At 37.0% G+C, this 17,259-nt stretch overlaps 1 protein-coding gene across 2 annotated transcripts in view; it reads right to left on the bottom strand.

Moving 5' to 3' along the window:
• The window catches only part of PTPN3 (protein tyrosine phosphatase non-receptor type 3), a 98,229-nt gene that overhangs the window by 1,579 nt on the left and 79,391 nt on the right, over nucleotides 1–17,259 (bottom strand). For both annotated transcript variants that reach the window (XM_054381529.1, XM_054381530.1), the window contains 4 exons: nucleotides 16,377–16,523; nucleotides 13,253–13,381; nucleotides 3,656–3,801; nucleotides 2,852–2,987 (listed from right to left, as the gene is read on the bottom strand). In XM_054381529.1, the coding sequence (XP_054237504.1) occupies nucleotides 2,852–2,987; nucleotides 3,656–3,801; nucleotides 13,253–13,381; nucleotides 16,377–16,523 (558 nt within the window). The remainder of the gene's footprint in view (nucleotides 1–2,851; nucleotides 2,988–3,655; nucleotides 3,802–13,252; nucleotides 13,382–16,376; nucleotides 16,524–17,259) is intronic.

Here is a 17,259-nt window from a genome sequence, read left to right as displayed (position 1 = left end):
TTAACTTCTGTGATCAAGCTACTGAACAAATAAAAATCAGCACTTGAGAGCTGCTTCCTCTGATTCAGACTACTTGTTTTCTTTGCTCTTATCTGTTGCATGTATTCTTACTGCTCTCTCAGCTGATAACTAATTCTATTATGTAAGTCCTAAAGCAGGGCTTTCTGTATTGTTTAGTGTCTCTAATTTCTCTTCAAGGGAACATAATGGTTTAGTTTGGTTGGGGTTTTTTTCCCCCTCAAAAAATGAAATGCCATACAGTTGAACAACTTTTGTTGTAGCTTCATTACTTGGGTTGAAACTTTCATTTTGTTGTTCATGGTGACCAAATTACAGGTCTTTGAGGAAAGTACAGCTTTTATGTGATTAACTGCAGGCACTAAACTGACCAGCTAACAGCTTTGATGAGTCTAGTCGTACTTAAGAAGTACGTCCTGTCTGATACCAACTCATAACATCCATCTGGGTATAGGCATCATCTTAGAATTGGAGTACACACGATTCCCACAGGGCAGCTGAACATGCTTCAGGCAAGGCTATTACAACTCAACAATGCCTAATGACTTATCCCAGAAACCCTAAGCTGGCAAATATCAGCAGCAGGGCTAGCCGGAATACAGGCATGGGAATGTGGTAGAGCACTGGGAATATATCAAAATGCTATCATGCAGCTTTTTGGTATTCTGGTTTCTCATAACTGAGTGCTTGCTTCTGTGTCTCATTTAAAGCACAGTACAGCAGCTCTGCTTACTGGCTTTTCACAAGGGTATCTGCACACTTTGGAAATTATGAGTGAACTTAGTTTCAAAGCATTGCTGCTACAGATCACCCCACTCCCTACTGCACTGATAGAAAATTGTGGAACACAGGAAGCAAGGTCAAGAATCCTATTTTACATAATCAGTTTTCTACACCTGGGGTTTGGTTATCAGTGCATTTTTTGCTACTACCCGTATTCTTCTGGCTGATTTCCATTTGAACAGGAAGGGCTCAGACTCCTGGCAAGCTGAAGTTTACTTCAGGCTTTCATGTCTGGTTCTTGAAGATGACCACCTCTAGATGCCCTGGAACTGCTCAGTTCATTTTAGAAACTAAGAGGCATAGACAAGTACAACTCTCAAAATCAGCATTCAGCTTCCTGAAATTTGAGGCTAATGTTTCTCACCTCATGGCATCCTTTCTCATAAGCTGAGCTTCCATTTCTGTGAGGAACAGGCAGGGGACTAGTCAGACAACTCCCTCCTCAAACATACACACTTTAATGCACTTCCAGAGACTGCACTTACACAGCAATGAACATCAGTCCCAGTAATATGCTTGAACGATCTCTGTTCACAGAGCAGTAATGTTGCACAAGCAACCATAACTCCTGATACTTTCATACTCTTTGATAAAGCAAGAGTTCTCCTCAGTCCAGTAAATTGTAATGAAGTCAGTCATTAACCTGTTAACAAACAGAATTTGCCTTCTCAAGCTGCCTTCTTCCTTCCCTTGGTCAAATGGAAATCAAGACATTTTCTTTTGAAGATAAGAGATAGAAAAGCCCAATTTAGCTGTTGACTTTGTGGATCTAAATCCCTTTACTTCCATTTTTTACAGAACATTTAGTTCTCAGAGATAATGCATACTGAATGCTCTGTCATGCAGCCTCTACTGAAGCAAGCAAAGCCTCCCATCTTTCATCCTTGGTCTGTAACACGTTCAAAGCTGACACAAAATTGCTCTCGTGATCTCAAATTATCTTTGGTCAATTTTGATCTGAAAATCACCTTCTAATTCCATATTCCAGATATTGATACCACTTAACTTTTTCTGAATTTACCTCCTGCTCTTTGTTTTCCCAGCCTGGAGTAGTGACACAATTAAACAAAATACAAATATTGTTCCTATTTCTCCTCCTAAAGCAGCCTCTAGAAAAATCACTTCCTGTCTTCAAATGATACCCACGAAAGTTTAATAACTTCCTATAAGGCTCTGTGCTAGAATGAAAAGCAAAAAATTATTCTAGCTTTTTGCAGAGAATTTAGACAAAGGACCATCATTTGTGTAAGTCTGATAGTGCATTCGAACTGCCTGCAGTGTGAAGAAATAAATGATCTTTTCATGGCAAGGTAAGAAATATTTAAAAAAAAAAACAAATACACATCTAACAGGCAAAGCAGCCTTTGCCACCATGCTATGTTATGCTAAATGTAGGAAGCACGAAGTATAAGGGCAACTGAAGACTTGTACAATTAGATCATTAAAAAAAAAATCCTGGATCTTTTTTAAAACTAGGTGAGTGCAGTACATACACAGATAATGAGGCTTCCTCTTTGTGGTAGTTTTAAGCTATGCCTTTAAAATTCTTCACAGATCTTGAGCAGAAAGTAGTAAAAATGTAAACAAATCACTATTGGGTGTAAAAAGGAAAATAATGATTATTCTAAACTGTACCATTGGAGAGATGTCTCCCATAAGATTTGGTTCCCAAAACAATTTCTTCTCTCACTTCGGCCTGGGGGATACTAACTTGCTTCTGTTTGACCTTGGCTGCATCGCTTTTATTTTGGCTAAGTCTAATATATCTCTGCTTCTGTCTCCTGTCCCTTTTGTACAGGGTGGTAAGGGGGAGGGAGAATCTATTGCAACTTCCCTGGTCTTTTGGACAGGAGAGGTCCTTGTGCTGTTTTTGTTAATTGTAAATACCTGTAAACACTGTACATTTGTACATATTCATTGCATTTCATTGTAGACTGTAGATTTGCCTGTAAATACATCTTTCATTTGCTTCCACTGAGCTGGGTCTGGCAATGTTAATGTTGGGGAGGGGGGTGTGGATTTTCAACCCACCACACTCTGCATCACTTACTGCTGTTTGCACCATCATAGCTCGCTGGTCCCGCATTTTTCGCACGATATCCAGAGGATAAACAGGTTGGTTGTTTTCAATCAAGCACATGGCTGTTTCCATAGTCACCAAGACACCAGTGCGACCGATTCCAGCACTGTGAAATGTAAGAGAAAAACAGGCTATAAATGAGGCTTTTGCAATGCACCAGATTCATGTCACAAGCTTAACACTAGAGTGCCAAATGGCCTTCAGACCTTAGTAAAATTAGAACGTCGTGTGAAGCTTATTTTTAAAGCAAATTCAAAAATAGTTCCTGCCAACTATTAATTTTTTCTCTTTTTTTATAAATTTAAAAAAAAAATTAAAAAACCCCTAAAATATCACTTAAAGTAAACAGATTTTTAACAATTAGGACCTGCTTACAAATCTAAATGTACTGGTTTAGTGCTTTTGACTAAAAAAAGGTAAGCGCTAATTGCCTGCTTTTTACAGGCGCTTGAACAGCAGAAAAAAAAAGCCCAAACCTTTGCAGTGCCACTCAAAATCAAGTTACAACAGTGGTAGAGGATAAAAATGGAGAACAACTTAGATTGCAAATTATCACCTCTGTGATAATTACATGACTAAGCCATTTCACCAAGAGGTTGCAGGAGAAAGGGAAAGAAAAGAAACCCATCGTTTACATACAACACCAGGCTTCTGCTTTCCACAGCGAATGCTGGCACTGCACAGTCGAATGTTTTTATGTCATGCAAGAAATCAAGCAAATGTTTATCCTAAGGCTAAAGCAAATCTAGAATAAAACATTTAAAACACATGTACCTGCAGTGAACAAGGACTGGCTCATTCTCTACTCTCTTGGGTCTCATGCTTGTCACAAACTCCAAGAAGTCCATGGAGTCATCAGGAACACCATGATCTGGCCAAGCAACATACTGGAGGTGGGTGACGGTGTGCTGCTGCCCTGTCTAGAACACAGCAAAGTTTTTGAGAAGTGTTCAGTGTTATGACTCCTCTATTGATGTGCACAAGCCATGCTTTTCACACTAAGTGCATTCTGCAGATGATGTAAGATGCACATAATGTAGAAAGTGTTTGTCATTTCAAAGTTCAAAGTATGAACAAGTGATTCTTCGAAAGCATGCAAAAGGCATAGCATTTTCTAACAAAAATAAAATTAATTAAATAAATAAGATATCAAGTTTGACTTCTGTGATCTAAACAGGGGTTAATTTTTGTAATTTATATTGACTGCTGACCTGTTATACCTTGACCTCAATGATTCACCTGAGGCAAAATAATACAAGACTTATGCATAATACTAATTTATAAGAGTTGACAACAGTTCAGAAGAAACAGCAGAAAAAGCAGAGAAACTATTGAGAACAACATTAAAAAAAACAGGCTCTTTTGGGGCTATACAATTTTTCCCAAATTGTGTGTACTTACAGATTCAATTATAACATAAAGTTACCTGCAACATTTGCTACTTCTGGTTTCTATTAGGAAACAATACATATTGTTCACACATACATGTTCATTGTACACATATGAATGACTTCTGTATGACCCACAGAAGGAATCAATATAATTAGTTGAAAGATTGTGTTGCATAAAGAGTTCCTTTTTCACTGAATTGTACCTAGAAATAAAGGTTTTACAGGTATTCAGTTTAGCTTTCTGTTAACTTTGATTACAAAATCAATCACCTTTGTGTTCAGATTGTTAGAGTGGGAAAAACGAAACCTAACACACCCCTGAGTCTTGGTGCATCATGCAATGAGGATCTCACTCTTCACAAAGCAAAACTAGTTTTCATGTTCCTTTATTTCTTCCCCACATTTAGACACAGTTAAACTGGTAGCTTCATTCTATCAGTGTTCACTACTAGACAAAAATGTTTATTGACACCCTCCTGAAACTCTCTTCTATCACTGTACTGCTCTTCAAAAGCTGCCCTCTCCCTAGTGGTCCTCAAGCGTTTTTATTACACTAGCAACTTCAAATAGGGTTTTTTCTCCTTTTTCTCTGAAGTGCACAATTACTGAAACACATGGCCTGTTCTAAATGTCTTTCAACTGCTGGCTGTCCTTTTCCACTTAAGGAACTAGTGCCACTTCTAGCAAGCAAGCTAGTAAGGTACAGAGGAGAGAATAACTACTGCCTGTGTACCAAGTGTAGTGCTAGGAGGCGTGTTGATTCCAGTCAAAGCAATTGCAGATATTTACGGTTGCCTCCAGGGGCATGAAGATAAACACCACAACTCATGCTCTGCTTCTTAAAGGTGGACTATAAGCAATCATGATTAAAATGTCTAGTGTAAAGCCCAAGTGGAAAATATAATCTAACACTAACGACTAAGCTTGTTCTGATACAAACCGGATTGAGATTTATCATCCAGGTTATCAGAAGACCCCATTGTAACTGAGATCTCCACAAAATAACCTTTTTCTGTTCATCCTTGCTACCATTATGTAGTTGAGCTTTATCAAATGATTGCACTTTATTTTTTTTAAAATGCTATAGATTGAAAAAAAATCCAAAAACATGACTAGAAAACATCATTAAAAAGTCCTCTTTTGCCAATCTGTGTGTGCTTAACCAGAACCTCTTCAAAAGAAACGAGATAACACAGCAATTATATGCAACAGTTTGAACTGATTCTCTGAAAACAGAAACATCTGAAGTACAGCAGTCAGGTGAAACAAAGACTTGATTCATTCTAAAATTATCTTGAGTATCAGGTCACCTTCCACGTGTGTCAAGAACGTCAAGCTGTGCATAGCAGGTAAGTGCCAGCAACACAACCAAGAATCTGTAGCATCAAAAGCTGTTTTACAAGCTCAGAAGAGCTAATTTTTACTTACTAGTAATTCAGGCTCAAAATTAGCAATTTTTTTTTTTAATAGTAGTTCATAGACATTAAGCATAACAAGCATGTTACATAAGACTTACTCAAGGTAAAAAATGCACTTGTAAGACCATGCACTTAGCCCTCAGCTGCTGCTTCTGGTGTGATCATCCTAATTTTCCTCTACATATCCTATTAATCCCTAGAGACCAATATATTTGTTAATTATTCCAGGTATGCCTCAAGTTTCAGCATGATTTGACCCAATTAGGTTTACTTCTTTTTGTTGAGCTCTTCTGAGGTGATCCAAATTGTTAGAACTTGACCATTGCATCACTCGTGTTTCAAAATGAATATTTTTAAATAGTTCATTTTCTGTTAGTAAGTTAAGCCTACTGTAAACAGTAGTTATATTCACATCTGATACAGATACTTTTTCTAATTCTAATACTTTTATGTCTCATGTAGAAGAAATCAAATCAACACTCAGATGAAGTTCAAATTTTTGGAAGCTATTTTTAGTGAAGTTTGGTTGTTGCTGGGGGTTGATTTTTGCTGTTTGTTATTATTGATTTATTGTTGTTTGTTGTTCTTTTTCTTTTTAATTAAATATCAAATGTTCAAGTCTCTACACTCCTAATGCAGGTCAGCTTTTAACTTAAGAAAATGTCAACTAAATACCATCACAATGGAAGTAACTCGCACCAGAAGACCACCATGGTAACTAAAATCTATCATTCATGCATTTAAAAAAAAGCGTTAGAGTTGTGGTTATTAGTCCCATAGTTAGCCCCAGTTAGCTATTAACAATATTTATTTTGAAACACACTATTTCTTTCAAACCCTGTCTCTCTGTGCAAACTTGGTAATGGAAAATAAGAGGTAGCTCTACATTATACTCAAGCTGTTGTCCAAACCATCTGTGGTGGGTTGAAAATTTCCCCCCGACACTAGATTTGCCACACCAGCTCAGCTGGAAGCAAATGAAAGCTGGATTTACAAACATCATTCCTGCAAGTCATCTTAAATCCTATCCATAACTTTTTTTCAATGACAGTCATTGTAACATCCTAATTACTGATGAATGTACAATTTATCTTTATCAAATCTGGCTTTGTTAGTCCCGTTTTATAAGTCTAAACTTAAGAGACTCACATGGAGTGGTTTAAATTGAATTAAGGTCTTTGGTATTTCCACAAATCAGCTTAAAAATGGTGGATTAAAAAAATAAAAATCCAAACAATTTACAGATTCTAGTGACACTTCTGAATTATGTCACTTGCCCCATTTATCATCAGCCATTTGGCCAACATTCATCTGCTTCACAGCATTGACCCAAATTTACTTGGCAAGCACCTACAGAGGTCTAACACAACAAATCTGTCCCAAGGTACTTGTTCTTGCGCTTCTGATAATGGTTATTGGTGCTGCAACAAAGGTGTCAGCCAAAAAAAAAAAAAATTATGTACTTGTACCTCTTGTATCTATCCCTCCTGTGCAAGTTCAAGACATCTAACTGCAAAAGCAACTTCATCGAAGCCATGCTAACATCCTAGATTTTGCTCAAAAACAAAGATACATGACCTTTTCAAATTAAGTCTGCCATTAATATTGCAACTTTTAAGTACAGGGCTGTCACAGGTTTCAAACTGATGCTGTAACACTTGCAGAAACATCTCACTGGCAAGACTTTTCAGTCACAAAAACAGCCATTCATCGTCTTCCTGAAGTTCACATCCTTCCCAGCTACAATTACGTCAAACGGCAGGCTTCCTTGCTTCGCTTTCCTAAAATGCCTCTTATTGATTAATAAAACAATTCTGTGTTCATCAGAAAAACAACATATGCAGCTTAGTATGATAATACTCATATAGAAAGAAAGAAATTTAGGCTTGAAAGGTCAACATGAATTTTGACTTTTCTCAGAATCCAAACAATTAATTCTGCATTTCACCTTTTCATTTAATGGAAAAGAGAAAAGAAAAGAGAGGAAGGGCGAGGAAGGGAGAGGAAGAGAAAAGAAAAGAGAGGAAAAGAGGAAGAGAAAAGAGAATAGAAAAGAGGAAAAGGAAAAGGAAAAGGAAAAGGAAAAGGAAAAGGAAAAGGAAAGGAAAAGGAAAAGGAAAGAAGAAAACGAAAAGAAAAAAGAAAGGGAAGGGAAGGGAAGGGAAGGGAAGGGAAGGGAAGGGAAGGGAAGGGAAGGGAAGGGAAGGGAAGGGAAGGGAAGGGAAGGGAAGGGAAGGGAAGGGAAGGGAAGGGAAGGGAAGGGAAGGGAAGGGAAGGGAAGGGAAGGGAAGGGAAGGGAAGGGAAAAGAGAGAAAAGAGAAAAGAGAAAAGAGAAAAGAAAAGAAAAGAAAAGAAAAGAAAAGAAAAGAAAAGAAAAGAAAAGAAAAGAAAAGAAAAGAAAAGAAAAGAAAAGAAAAGAAAAGAAAAGAAAAGAAAAGAAAAGAAAAGAGAAAAGAGAAAAGAAAAGAGAAAAGAAAAGAGAAAAGAAAAGAGAAAAGAAAAGAGAAAAGAAAAGAGAAAAGAGAAAAGAAAAGAGAAAAGAAAAGAGAAAAGAAAAGAGAAAAGAAAAGAAAAAAGAAAAGAAAAAAGAAAAGAAAAGAGAAAAGAAAAGAGAAAAGAAAAGAAAAGAGAAAAGAAAAAGAGAAAAGAAAAAAGAAAAGAAAAAAAGAAAAGAAAAGAAAAGAAAAGAAAAGAAAAGAAAAGAAAAGAAAAGAAAAGAAAAGAAAAGAAAAGAAAAGAAAAGAAAAGAAAAGAAAAGAAAAGAAAAGAGAAAAGAGAAAAGAAAAGAGAAAAGAAAAGAGAAAAGAAAAGAGAAAAGAAAAGAGAAAAGAAAAGAAAAGAAGAAAAGAAAAGAAAAGAAAAAAGAAAAGAAAAGAAAAGAAAAGAAAAGAAAAGAAAAGAAAAAGAAAAGAAAAGAAAAGAAAAGAAAAGAAAAGAAAAGAAAAGAAAAGAAAAAGAGAAAAGAAAAAAGAAAAGAAAAAAAGAAAAGAAAAGAAAAGAAAAGAAAAGAAAAGAAAAGAAAAGAAAAGAAAAGAAAAGAAAAGAAAAGAAAAGAAAAGAAAAGAAAAGAAAAGAAAAGAAAAGAAAAGAAAAGAAAAGAAAAGAGAAAAGAAAAGAAAAGAAAAAAAGAAAAGAAAAGAAAAGAAAAGGAAAAGAAAAGAAAAGAAAAAAAAGAAAAGAAAAAAAGAAAAGAAAAGAAAAGAAAAGAAAAGAAAAGAAAAGAAAAGAAAAGAAAAGAAAAGAAAAGAAAAGAAAAGAAAAGAAAAGAAAAGAAAAGAAAAGAAAAGAAAAGAAAAGAAAGGAAAAGAAAAGAAAAGAGAAAAGAAAAGAGAAAAGAAAAGAAAAAGGAAAGGAAACTAAAAGAAAATTCACCACATGGAATTACATTAACATTGAAATGGTCCTATATCTTGTAAAGCAGGAAAAGGTATGCGCTTTGTTGTGAGCTTCACAAATAAAACCTTGAAAGCTGAAACTCAGTGATCTGTATTAAAGCCTAGTTTCTGAACAGTAGATACCTTGCCAGTTGCATTGGGCATTTCTTTAGACCACTGTTTTCACTTTGTTATGCTTCTGTACATCCTTGCCACAATGCTTTTCATCTACTTTGATTCTTCAGCTCTTTACTATTCAAAATTAATTTGTTTTCTTCTACCATAAGTATTTGACAGAATAGAACATGTTCAGTGCAGACACATTTCAGAGAAGCTTTTAAAATACTTCTGCAGTGTGGCAGGTTGAAGACACTTTTGACAGTCAAGTTTATATAGATTTCTTTGGAAAGAGAAAATACAAGTCGTCTTTAATGTGCAGAAGCAAAAGTTTCAGTGAACCAATCTAAGAATCCTTAACATGAGCAAACTCAACATGTCCCCCCACAAACTGTTGTATGACATGTATTTGGCAAGGAAGACAGATGGTGTGGAAAGCCTCAGCCCAAACAATTCAGATGTTTAAAAAATACAGAGATTCTAATTTCTGTTTATAGCAGAAAGTGCTGGCAGCATACTCGTTTGCATTGCTGCCTTTGTTTCATCCAATATCAATTTAACAGTCACTAGAAGGCCTTACATGCTGGCCATTCATAAACAGAAAGACACCAGTCATTCTCCATCTTGCAATTTTACCTCCTCCCTTCAGCACAGGGCAATACTCTTCCTCTGCAAAATGAATTTATGCTTAATCTTCACTTTGAATTGCTGCAGAAATTGATGTTCTCTCTCTTCAAGCCATCCCCCCTCTGCTTTCCATCACTAAGACATTGACATGCTGGAGTGGGTCCAGAGCAGGCCAACAAAACTTTTGAGGGGTACAGAGAACAAGTCTTATGAGGAAGGAAAAGTGATTGTTTAGTCTGCAGAAGAGGAGGCTGAGGGGAGACCTCATTGCTCTCTACAAATACCTGAAAGAAGGTTGGAGTGATGTGGGTGTTGGTCTCTTCTCCCTAGTATTAGGTGACAGAACAAGAGGAAATGGCCTGACATTGTGCCAGGGAAGGTTTAGACTGGATATTAGGAAAAAATTTCTTTGCTGCAAGAGTGGTCAGGCATTGGAATAGGCTGCTCAGGGAGGTGGTAGAAACACCATCCCTGGATGTGTTCAGGAAACATGTGGACATGGCAATTCAGGCTTCCAATGCTATTTTTCAACGATTAAAAAGAAACATTTATCTTATTTTATGAAACAGTGCACCTTGTGAGACCACTGGTGAACTGCTGAGTCCTCACTTAGAGTACTGTGTCCAGCTGTGGGAGCCCCAACACAAGAGGGACACAGACCTGCTCGAGCAGGTCCAGAGGGGAGCCACAATGATGATCAGATGGCTGGAGCACCTCTCCTATGAAGAAAGGCTGAAAGAATTGGGGTTGTTCAGCCTGGAGAAGAGAAGGTTCTGGAGAGATCTTATAGCTATACTTCCATGCACAAACAGGAACTACAGGAAGACTAGGGGAGTGCAGTTTAGAAGGACTTGTAGTGACAGGACAAGGGGCAATGGATTGAAACTGGAGAAGGATAGATTTGGGTTGGACATAAGGAGGAATTTCTTCACAATGAGAGTGGTGAAATACTGGAAGAGGTTGCACAGGAATGTGTTTGAGGCCATGTCCCTGGAGACCTTCAAGATCAGACTTGATGTGACCCTGGGTAGCCTGATCTAGTTGGAGGTGTCCCTGCTCACTGCAGGGAGGTTGGACAAAATGACCTTTGGGGGTCCCTTCCAACCTGATGTGATCTGTGAATCTGTCAATTTTGCACTTACTCTACAGTTTTTTCCTTTGGTCTATTTGTTCTGGTCCCCAAAGTGTTCTGAAGCTTTTTAAATATGAAAAAACCCACTCCTTGACCTCAAAAATCCAAACTTATTTCACTTTCTTTCATTTTGCTGCAAGACAGCATTCAGTCTTGGTCTTGGGAAAAAAAAAAGGCAAGAAATGAATCCTTATTTCATTTCATGAAGCTTAGAAAGGTTATAAATATTACACATAGTTGCAGTGATTTGCTTATCTTCAGTTATACAGGTAAAGAAGCATTGAGTTAAAGTGTATCAGAAAAATCTTGAAAAGTTTCTTGTTCCTCAAGTGCTCTGATCTTATAGAACAAAAGGCCACAAGTACCATTCCATAAACTGCTCTTTTGAGCTATTTTCCCCTAAAGGCAGATTTGAAATCTGTGCAACTTAATTCACAGGAAACTCTTCCACAAACATGCTTTTCCAAGAGAAATCAAATCTCTTGTGAGTTTGGAAGATATATCCATCTTACTATTAAAAGATACTCGTCTTCCAAAAGACCAGTCCAATGATGCTCACATTAGTTCATGGAATAATAAAAACCTGGTTTGAATTCAAATTACTTTTTATGCATCCTTCAAAGAACACATCAATATCTGGGAGAGGTATTCAGTGTTTCAGAGAGGAGTTCTGCTATGTTTTAACAAGCTATAAAGGTTTTTATTTCCATCTGAAACTCCAAATGCACACAGAGCAATCGGTTGTTAGTGTCATTTTTTCCTGTATGAACAGTTCAATGTTGAGTCATCTTTTGAGTAGTCACTTCCAGTGTGTGATTAAATTTGACTTTAATTAAACTTGCCCTTAATTAAAAAACAAACAAACCAAACCAAAGCCCAACCAAGCAAAAAACATCAACAAAAACGACCAAACAAAACCCCGCAAACAAACAACCCCCCCCAAAACCTCCTGTAAACAACCTTGTCCTCACCACAACAAACACACATCCACATAGGACTACTTCTACCATGCTTTTGTCCAACCTAGATGAAATCTATGCAATTATACACCTTTACATTAGCAATGAATTTCTCACCTGAGAGCTATCACAAGACAACTTACACTGTTGAAGATCCTTTAACTTTCACACCTGTTAAGATGCCTCTAAAGGCACACTATATTCTCACACAAGAGGTGTATCAAAAAAATTAATGACTGACTCATTTTCATTAGGATTCTGAGTTGCTAAATGGTAGTAAATAGACATCTAAAGTGAAAAGTCACTGAACCCTGTCACCAGTGAATTTTTTATGTACCAGATTGGTAAGTACTAAGCATTAACAAGTATTTGAAAAGACTAAACTAATATTTACATGAATCAGTAGCTAACCAAAGTTAATTTGCAATCAACTAATCTGAGTGACAGGCTCTAAAATTTGTTTACATATACTCTGCAGTGCTGTTTTAATGAGGTTAAGTTTTTTTTCTCTGCTGACATTCAAGTTTATCATCTGACTTAACTGGCTGAAAAACAGAAGCAAAAATCATGCTGTACATTGACTAGATAGTTTCTCCTACCTGTACATCATCTTAACTGAAAGACTTAAGTACTGGCATCTCACATGTTTATGATTACAAAGGAAATCTTAACCACGTTAAAATGCATCTGGATGCACTGAAAAGTGCTAGATTCAGTTACAAATTTATGAGACTTAAGGATTAGTCACCTTGCTGTAAAAACATCAATTAAATGTTACATTTTTGAACAGGTATTTCATTTTTCTTCCTACTACTAGCAATTCTAGTAACAGTGAAATCTACTTAACTATATAGAAGTTTAAAAGATTGACCAGCACTGCAAATATAAATTAGCATTTGGTCAGTACAAAGTGATTTCTTACACATGTCTTATGATATCACAAACATGTATTTTCATAAAAGTACCTATGACCATAGAATTTTGGGAAAGAGATGAAGACAGAAGTGTGTAAGAAATGTGGGACAACTTATGAACAAAAGCCAAACTTCATGCCCTGTGTTCAGGCTGTGGAAAGCCTAGATGTGATCTGAACACAGGCTTCACAACAAGCTGATATGCAAGAAGCTCTCCATGTATTTACAGCATAATTTACTATAGAACTTCAAAAAGTATGTTTTTTGAACAAGCTCTAAAGAAATAATCATACCATGTGATTCATAGAATACATACATATTCTTTCACAAAAATTTGTGTGCGAATATATGTACATGCTCAGATAGAGTCTGTATCCACCTATCTATGCATGTATTCATTCAGCTTGTTTGGGGATAACTAAAGATAGCAGACATTTACCTCAACATTTGTAATCGCCATTTCTCTAACGACATAAGCAATTGTGCAGTCTTCAGAGTGGCACCTGACACGAAATCTGCCATATTCCATTACATCTGGTGGATCAGGCCAATACTGATGGCATTTGGTCTGCAAAGAAAAAATCAGCACACATCAAGACTGTATACAAGCACTTATTATTGCCAGCCTCTCCTCCTATAGTTCAGGGCATTCAAGGAAAGATATAAAAATCTGCTCTGGTTTGTCAGCGAGGTGTTTACATCTGAATTTGAAAATGACAGAACAAAGTAGGATAAATTCTCTATAAACTTTTGCTTTAGTAATTTACAATACAAATTCAGGTAAATTGGATGTGAGATGCTTTCTGTCTTGTACTTATCTGCAATTGCTAAAATGACTTCTCAAGGCACAATGTAGGAGGAGAACGGATGGATTTATTCCACTTTAAGAAAAGTGTAGGGGGCAAATTTATAGCTAAATTCAGCCATCTAATAGCTGGTTATAGTGAAGACAGAGCCACACTTGTCTTCAAAGTGAACAACAAAAGAACAAGAGGCAACTGAAAAGATGATGCAAAAAGGGAAAACAATTCCGAGAGGATGGCCTAGCACAGAAAAGACATGCCCAGGAGACTGTGGAATCTGCATCCATGGAAATAATCAAAGCTTAACTGACATCACGCTGTGCAACCTGCATGCGGTTCAAAGCTGCCTCTGCTGTGAGCAGAGAGGAGTTGACCAGATGTCTCCACAGGTGCCTTCAAACTTGAGTTATTCTTAGACCCTCAAGCTAGGTCATGCTGTAATGCAGAAAGTATTGAAAACCAGCCTATCTCCCCCTATTCCAACACTGTAGTCTCATGGTGGAGAGAAGGAGCAAGGCAGGCTCCGTTTCTGAAGACCCTAAGAGTTAACTCGTTCTACACAGAGAGAGGGAGAAGGAAAAGGAATATCCAATACCACTTTCACCCCTTAACACACAGCCTCCAGAAGTTCAGTGTGCCTGATACTTGTCTGGCTGCTTCTATAAGAATGGTTTCCCTTCTCTTCCTGACAGCAAGTGGTAAAGGTAATGAAGTCACCCTAGCAATTTTCTAAAGATTGCTCCCCTAACTTAGGTATTATTTTTCGGGCCACTAAGAACAAAGTGTTACTTTAATTTTAGACAGGAGTTCACTGAATGGAAAAAATGTTTTCATTTCCCCATTTGATCATATTTTCTGTTCCAAGGTAAACCTATTTTAAAAACACAGAGTAACGCTTAGAAGCATTACTAGCAAGGACATGATACAGAAAGTTATTGCAGGCTCGATTATCCACAGTAATCTGCAGTAATTTGGTCACGATATGAAAGCTGCCCTTCACACTTCTATGGGAAAACTAAGCTCACAAACTGGAAGAACTTCTGAATAACTTTAGTTCATGAACATGTCATTTGTCAAAGAGATATACACTCCTTTTCTATGTCAGATGTAAGACTGAAGACAGAGACATTCACTTAAATGACTAATGCTATCTAAATTCTGAAGTTATAAAAAGCCCAGAAACATACTGATGCAGGTGAATGTAATTTGCCCTCTGCCTCAGCCAGGTTTCATGTAAGGCCATAATGGAAAATTTCTATGTGCATGTGAGCATACCTGATGTACCTTACATATACTTTGATGTTCATGCAGTTTGAGGTAAACCAAAATGCAAGTGAGAGCTGAAGTGGAGTTCAACATTAAAATTATGCCCAAGAAATATCCCAAAATAAAATATGTTAATCAATTCTCCATAAAGCCATAAGGAACCATATTATACTTCAGCTTTAGTAAATTTGCATTGTCTATCAACTTGTCATCATTGCCTGTGCCACCTATAACTGTTTTTTTTTTTTAATAGCTTCTTTTTAAACTGTTACAGAGTGGCAAGAGCTGGGAATTTTGATATGCTAAAATTTCCTAATTCTGGGGTTTTTTAAGGGTTGAATTTTCAATGGCTTGAAATACCAATTTTAACCATTATGCCCAGAATTTTTGCTGTAGTAGTTCACCTGAAATACTTTTCCCTTTAAATTTAAGCAAAAATAATGCAGCCACTTATACAAAAAGGACATTACTGAAGGAAAACAAAAAATTAACCTATAATTCAAATCTTAACACCACTGAAAAGAGATACTCTAGAATGTAAAACTTCCAGGGTTTGCAAAAAGGTTTGGCATTTGGCAATGGGGATACTCTGCTTTGAACATAACATCTTTTTCTATCTCAGAAAATTCACCCACAAAGTGGGTGAGTTTTGTTTACCCTGCAACTGAGAGAGCATCTGGTGTATAAAGGTACCAGTGGGATGGTCAGAAGTTCATGACAAATTGCCTTAAAGGTTCCAGCTCACTGGGCAAAGTACAGACTAGCACTAATCTGTATTTCTCAATACAAGGAAAAGAAAGCAGTAAATTATTTTGACTGCAGATGTGCAGTAACATCTGTCTCCATGAACACCTTATGTAGCCTGACCATGGTTAAAATCAGTTGCTTTCCAGCTTTCACACATTGTTGCTTAACTATCTTCAAATATCAATCATTATGGTGTTTAGAACCCTAGTGCCAGACAAATTTGATCACATAGGAAATAAAGACTACACTGAAGAGTCTTTTCCACTTCTTAAAAATATCCCAACTGTTCAAATTTCAGCTTCTAAAACTTCAAAACCAATCCCTTTATGTACATTAATAATGTAAAAACTTCATGTTTAAAACCACAGAGGATTCAGTAAATCAAAATACATCAAAAATACACCAGATATTCCTTTAATTTTCACTGGGTTATTGTGAAATTAATAGGGTCCTATAACTGAAAAAAAAATTATCAGAGAAATTCTATGAAAGAATCTAAAACATAAATAAAATATAAATAAAAGTAAGCAAGTTAATTTCTGACAAGCAAACAGCTTGATTGTTTTCAAAGAAGGAGAAGAGAAAGAAAGTTGTAGAGCCTCTTAGTTATACAGAAATCTTGGCATTCAGAGGAATGATTCAACAGAATAATCTGGACTATTTTAGGCTTACTTAATCATAATGACAGGGAAAAAAGTTTAAAGGCACATTACCTTTCTACAGCATACAAAGAACCTGAACACTTACTCGTCCTCGTTCAGTGAGAGTTGTTAGCATGACGATCAGCGACAACTTGTGATCCCAGACTACCTGCCAGAACTGTGCACACGTGTGTGGAAGAGGCCCCTGAGTTGCAATGTACCTGTTCACAATGCCCACAGTAGGAATTTCCATCTATAAAGAGAAAAGTCTGCTTTCACTACTCAAGTACTATTTTAATTCAGCATCTCATTCGAACAACTGGTTATGTGAAAAATACGTAATTTACAGCAGATGTATCCTACAGATCCTATCATCCTTCATACTGAACTAGGAAAACATGGAATCATACAATGGTATGGGTGGGAAGGGACCTCTGAAGGTCATCTAGTCCAACCCTCTCTGCAGTAAGCAGGGGCATCTTCAACTAGATCAGGTTGCCCAGAGCCATGCCCAGCCTCACTTTGAATATCTCCAGGGATGGGGTCCCAAATACCTCCCTGGGGAAACTGTTCCAGTGTTCCACCACCCTCATAGTAAAGAACTTGTTCCTAACATCAAATCTAAATCCGCTCATTTTCTAGTTTGAAGCCATTGCCTCTCGTCCTATCACTGCAGGCCTTTGTAAACAGTCTCTCTCCATCTTTCTTGTAGGCCCTCTTCAGGTACTGGAAGGTTGCTATTAGGTCTCCCTGGAGCCTCCTCTTTTCCAGGATGAAGACTCCTAGCTCCCTCAGCCTGTCACCATAGAAGAAGTGCTGCAACCCCCTGATCATTTTTGTGGCCATCCTCTGGATCCACTCCATCAGGTCCATGTCCTTCCTATATTGAAGGCTCCAGACCTGGATGCAGTACTCCAGGTGAGGTCTCACCAGAGCAAAGTGGCAGAATCACCTCTCTGGATCTGCTGGCCACACATCTTTTGATGCAG

Source organism: Indicator indicator, chromosome 6 (assembly GCF_027791375.1).
Source record: "Indicator indicator isolate 239-I01 chromosome 6, UM_Iind_1.1, whole genome shotgun sequence".
Classification (NCBI taxonomy): domain Eukaryota; kingdom Metazoa; phylum Chordata; class Aves; order Piciformes; family Indicatoridae; genus Indicator; species Indicator indicator.
The sequence above is the reverse complement of the archived record's forward strand: the minus strand, read 5'-3'. Positions and strand labels throughout refer to the sequence as shown.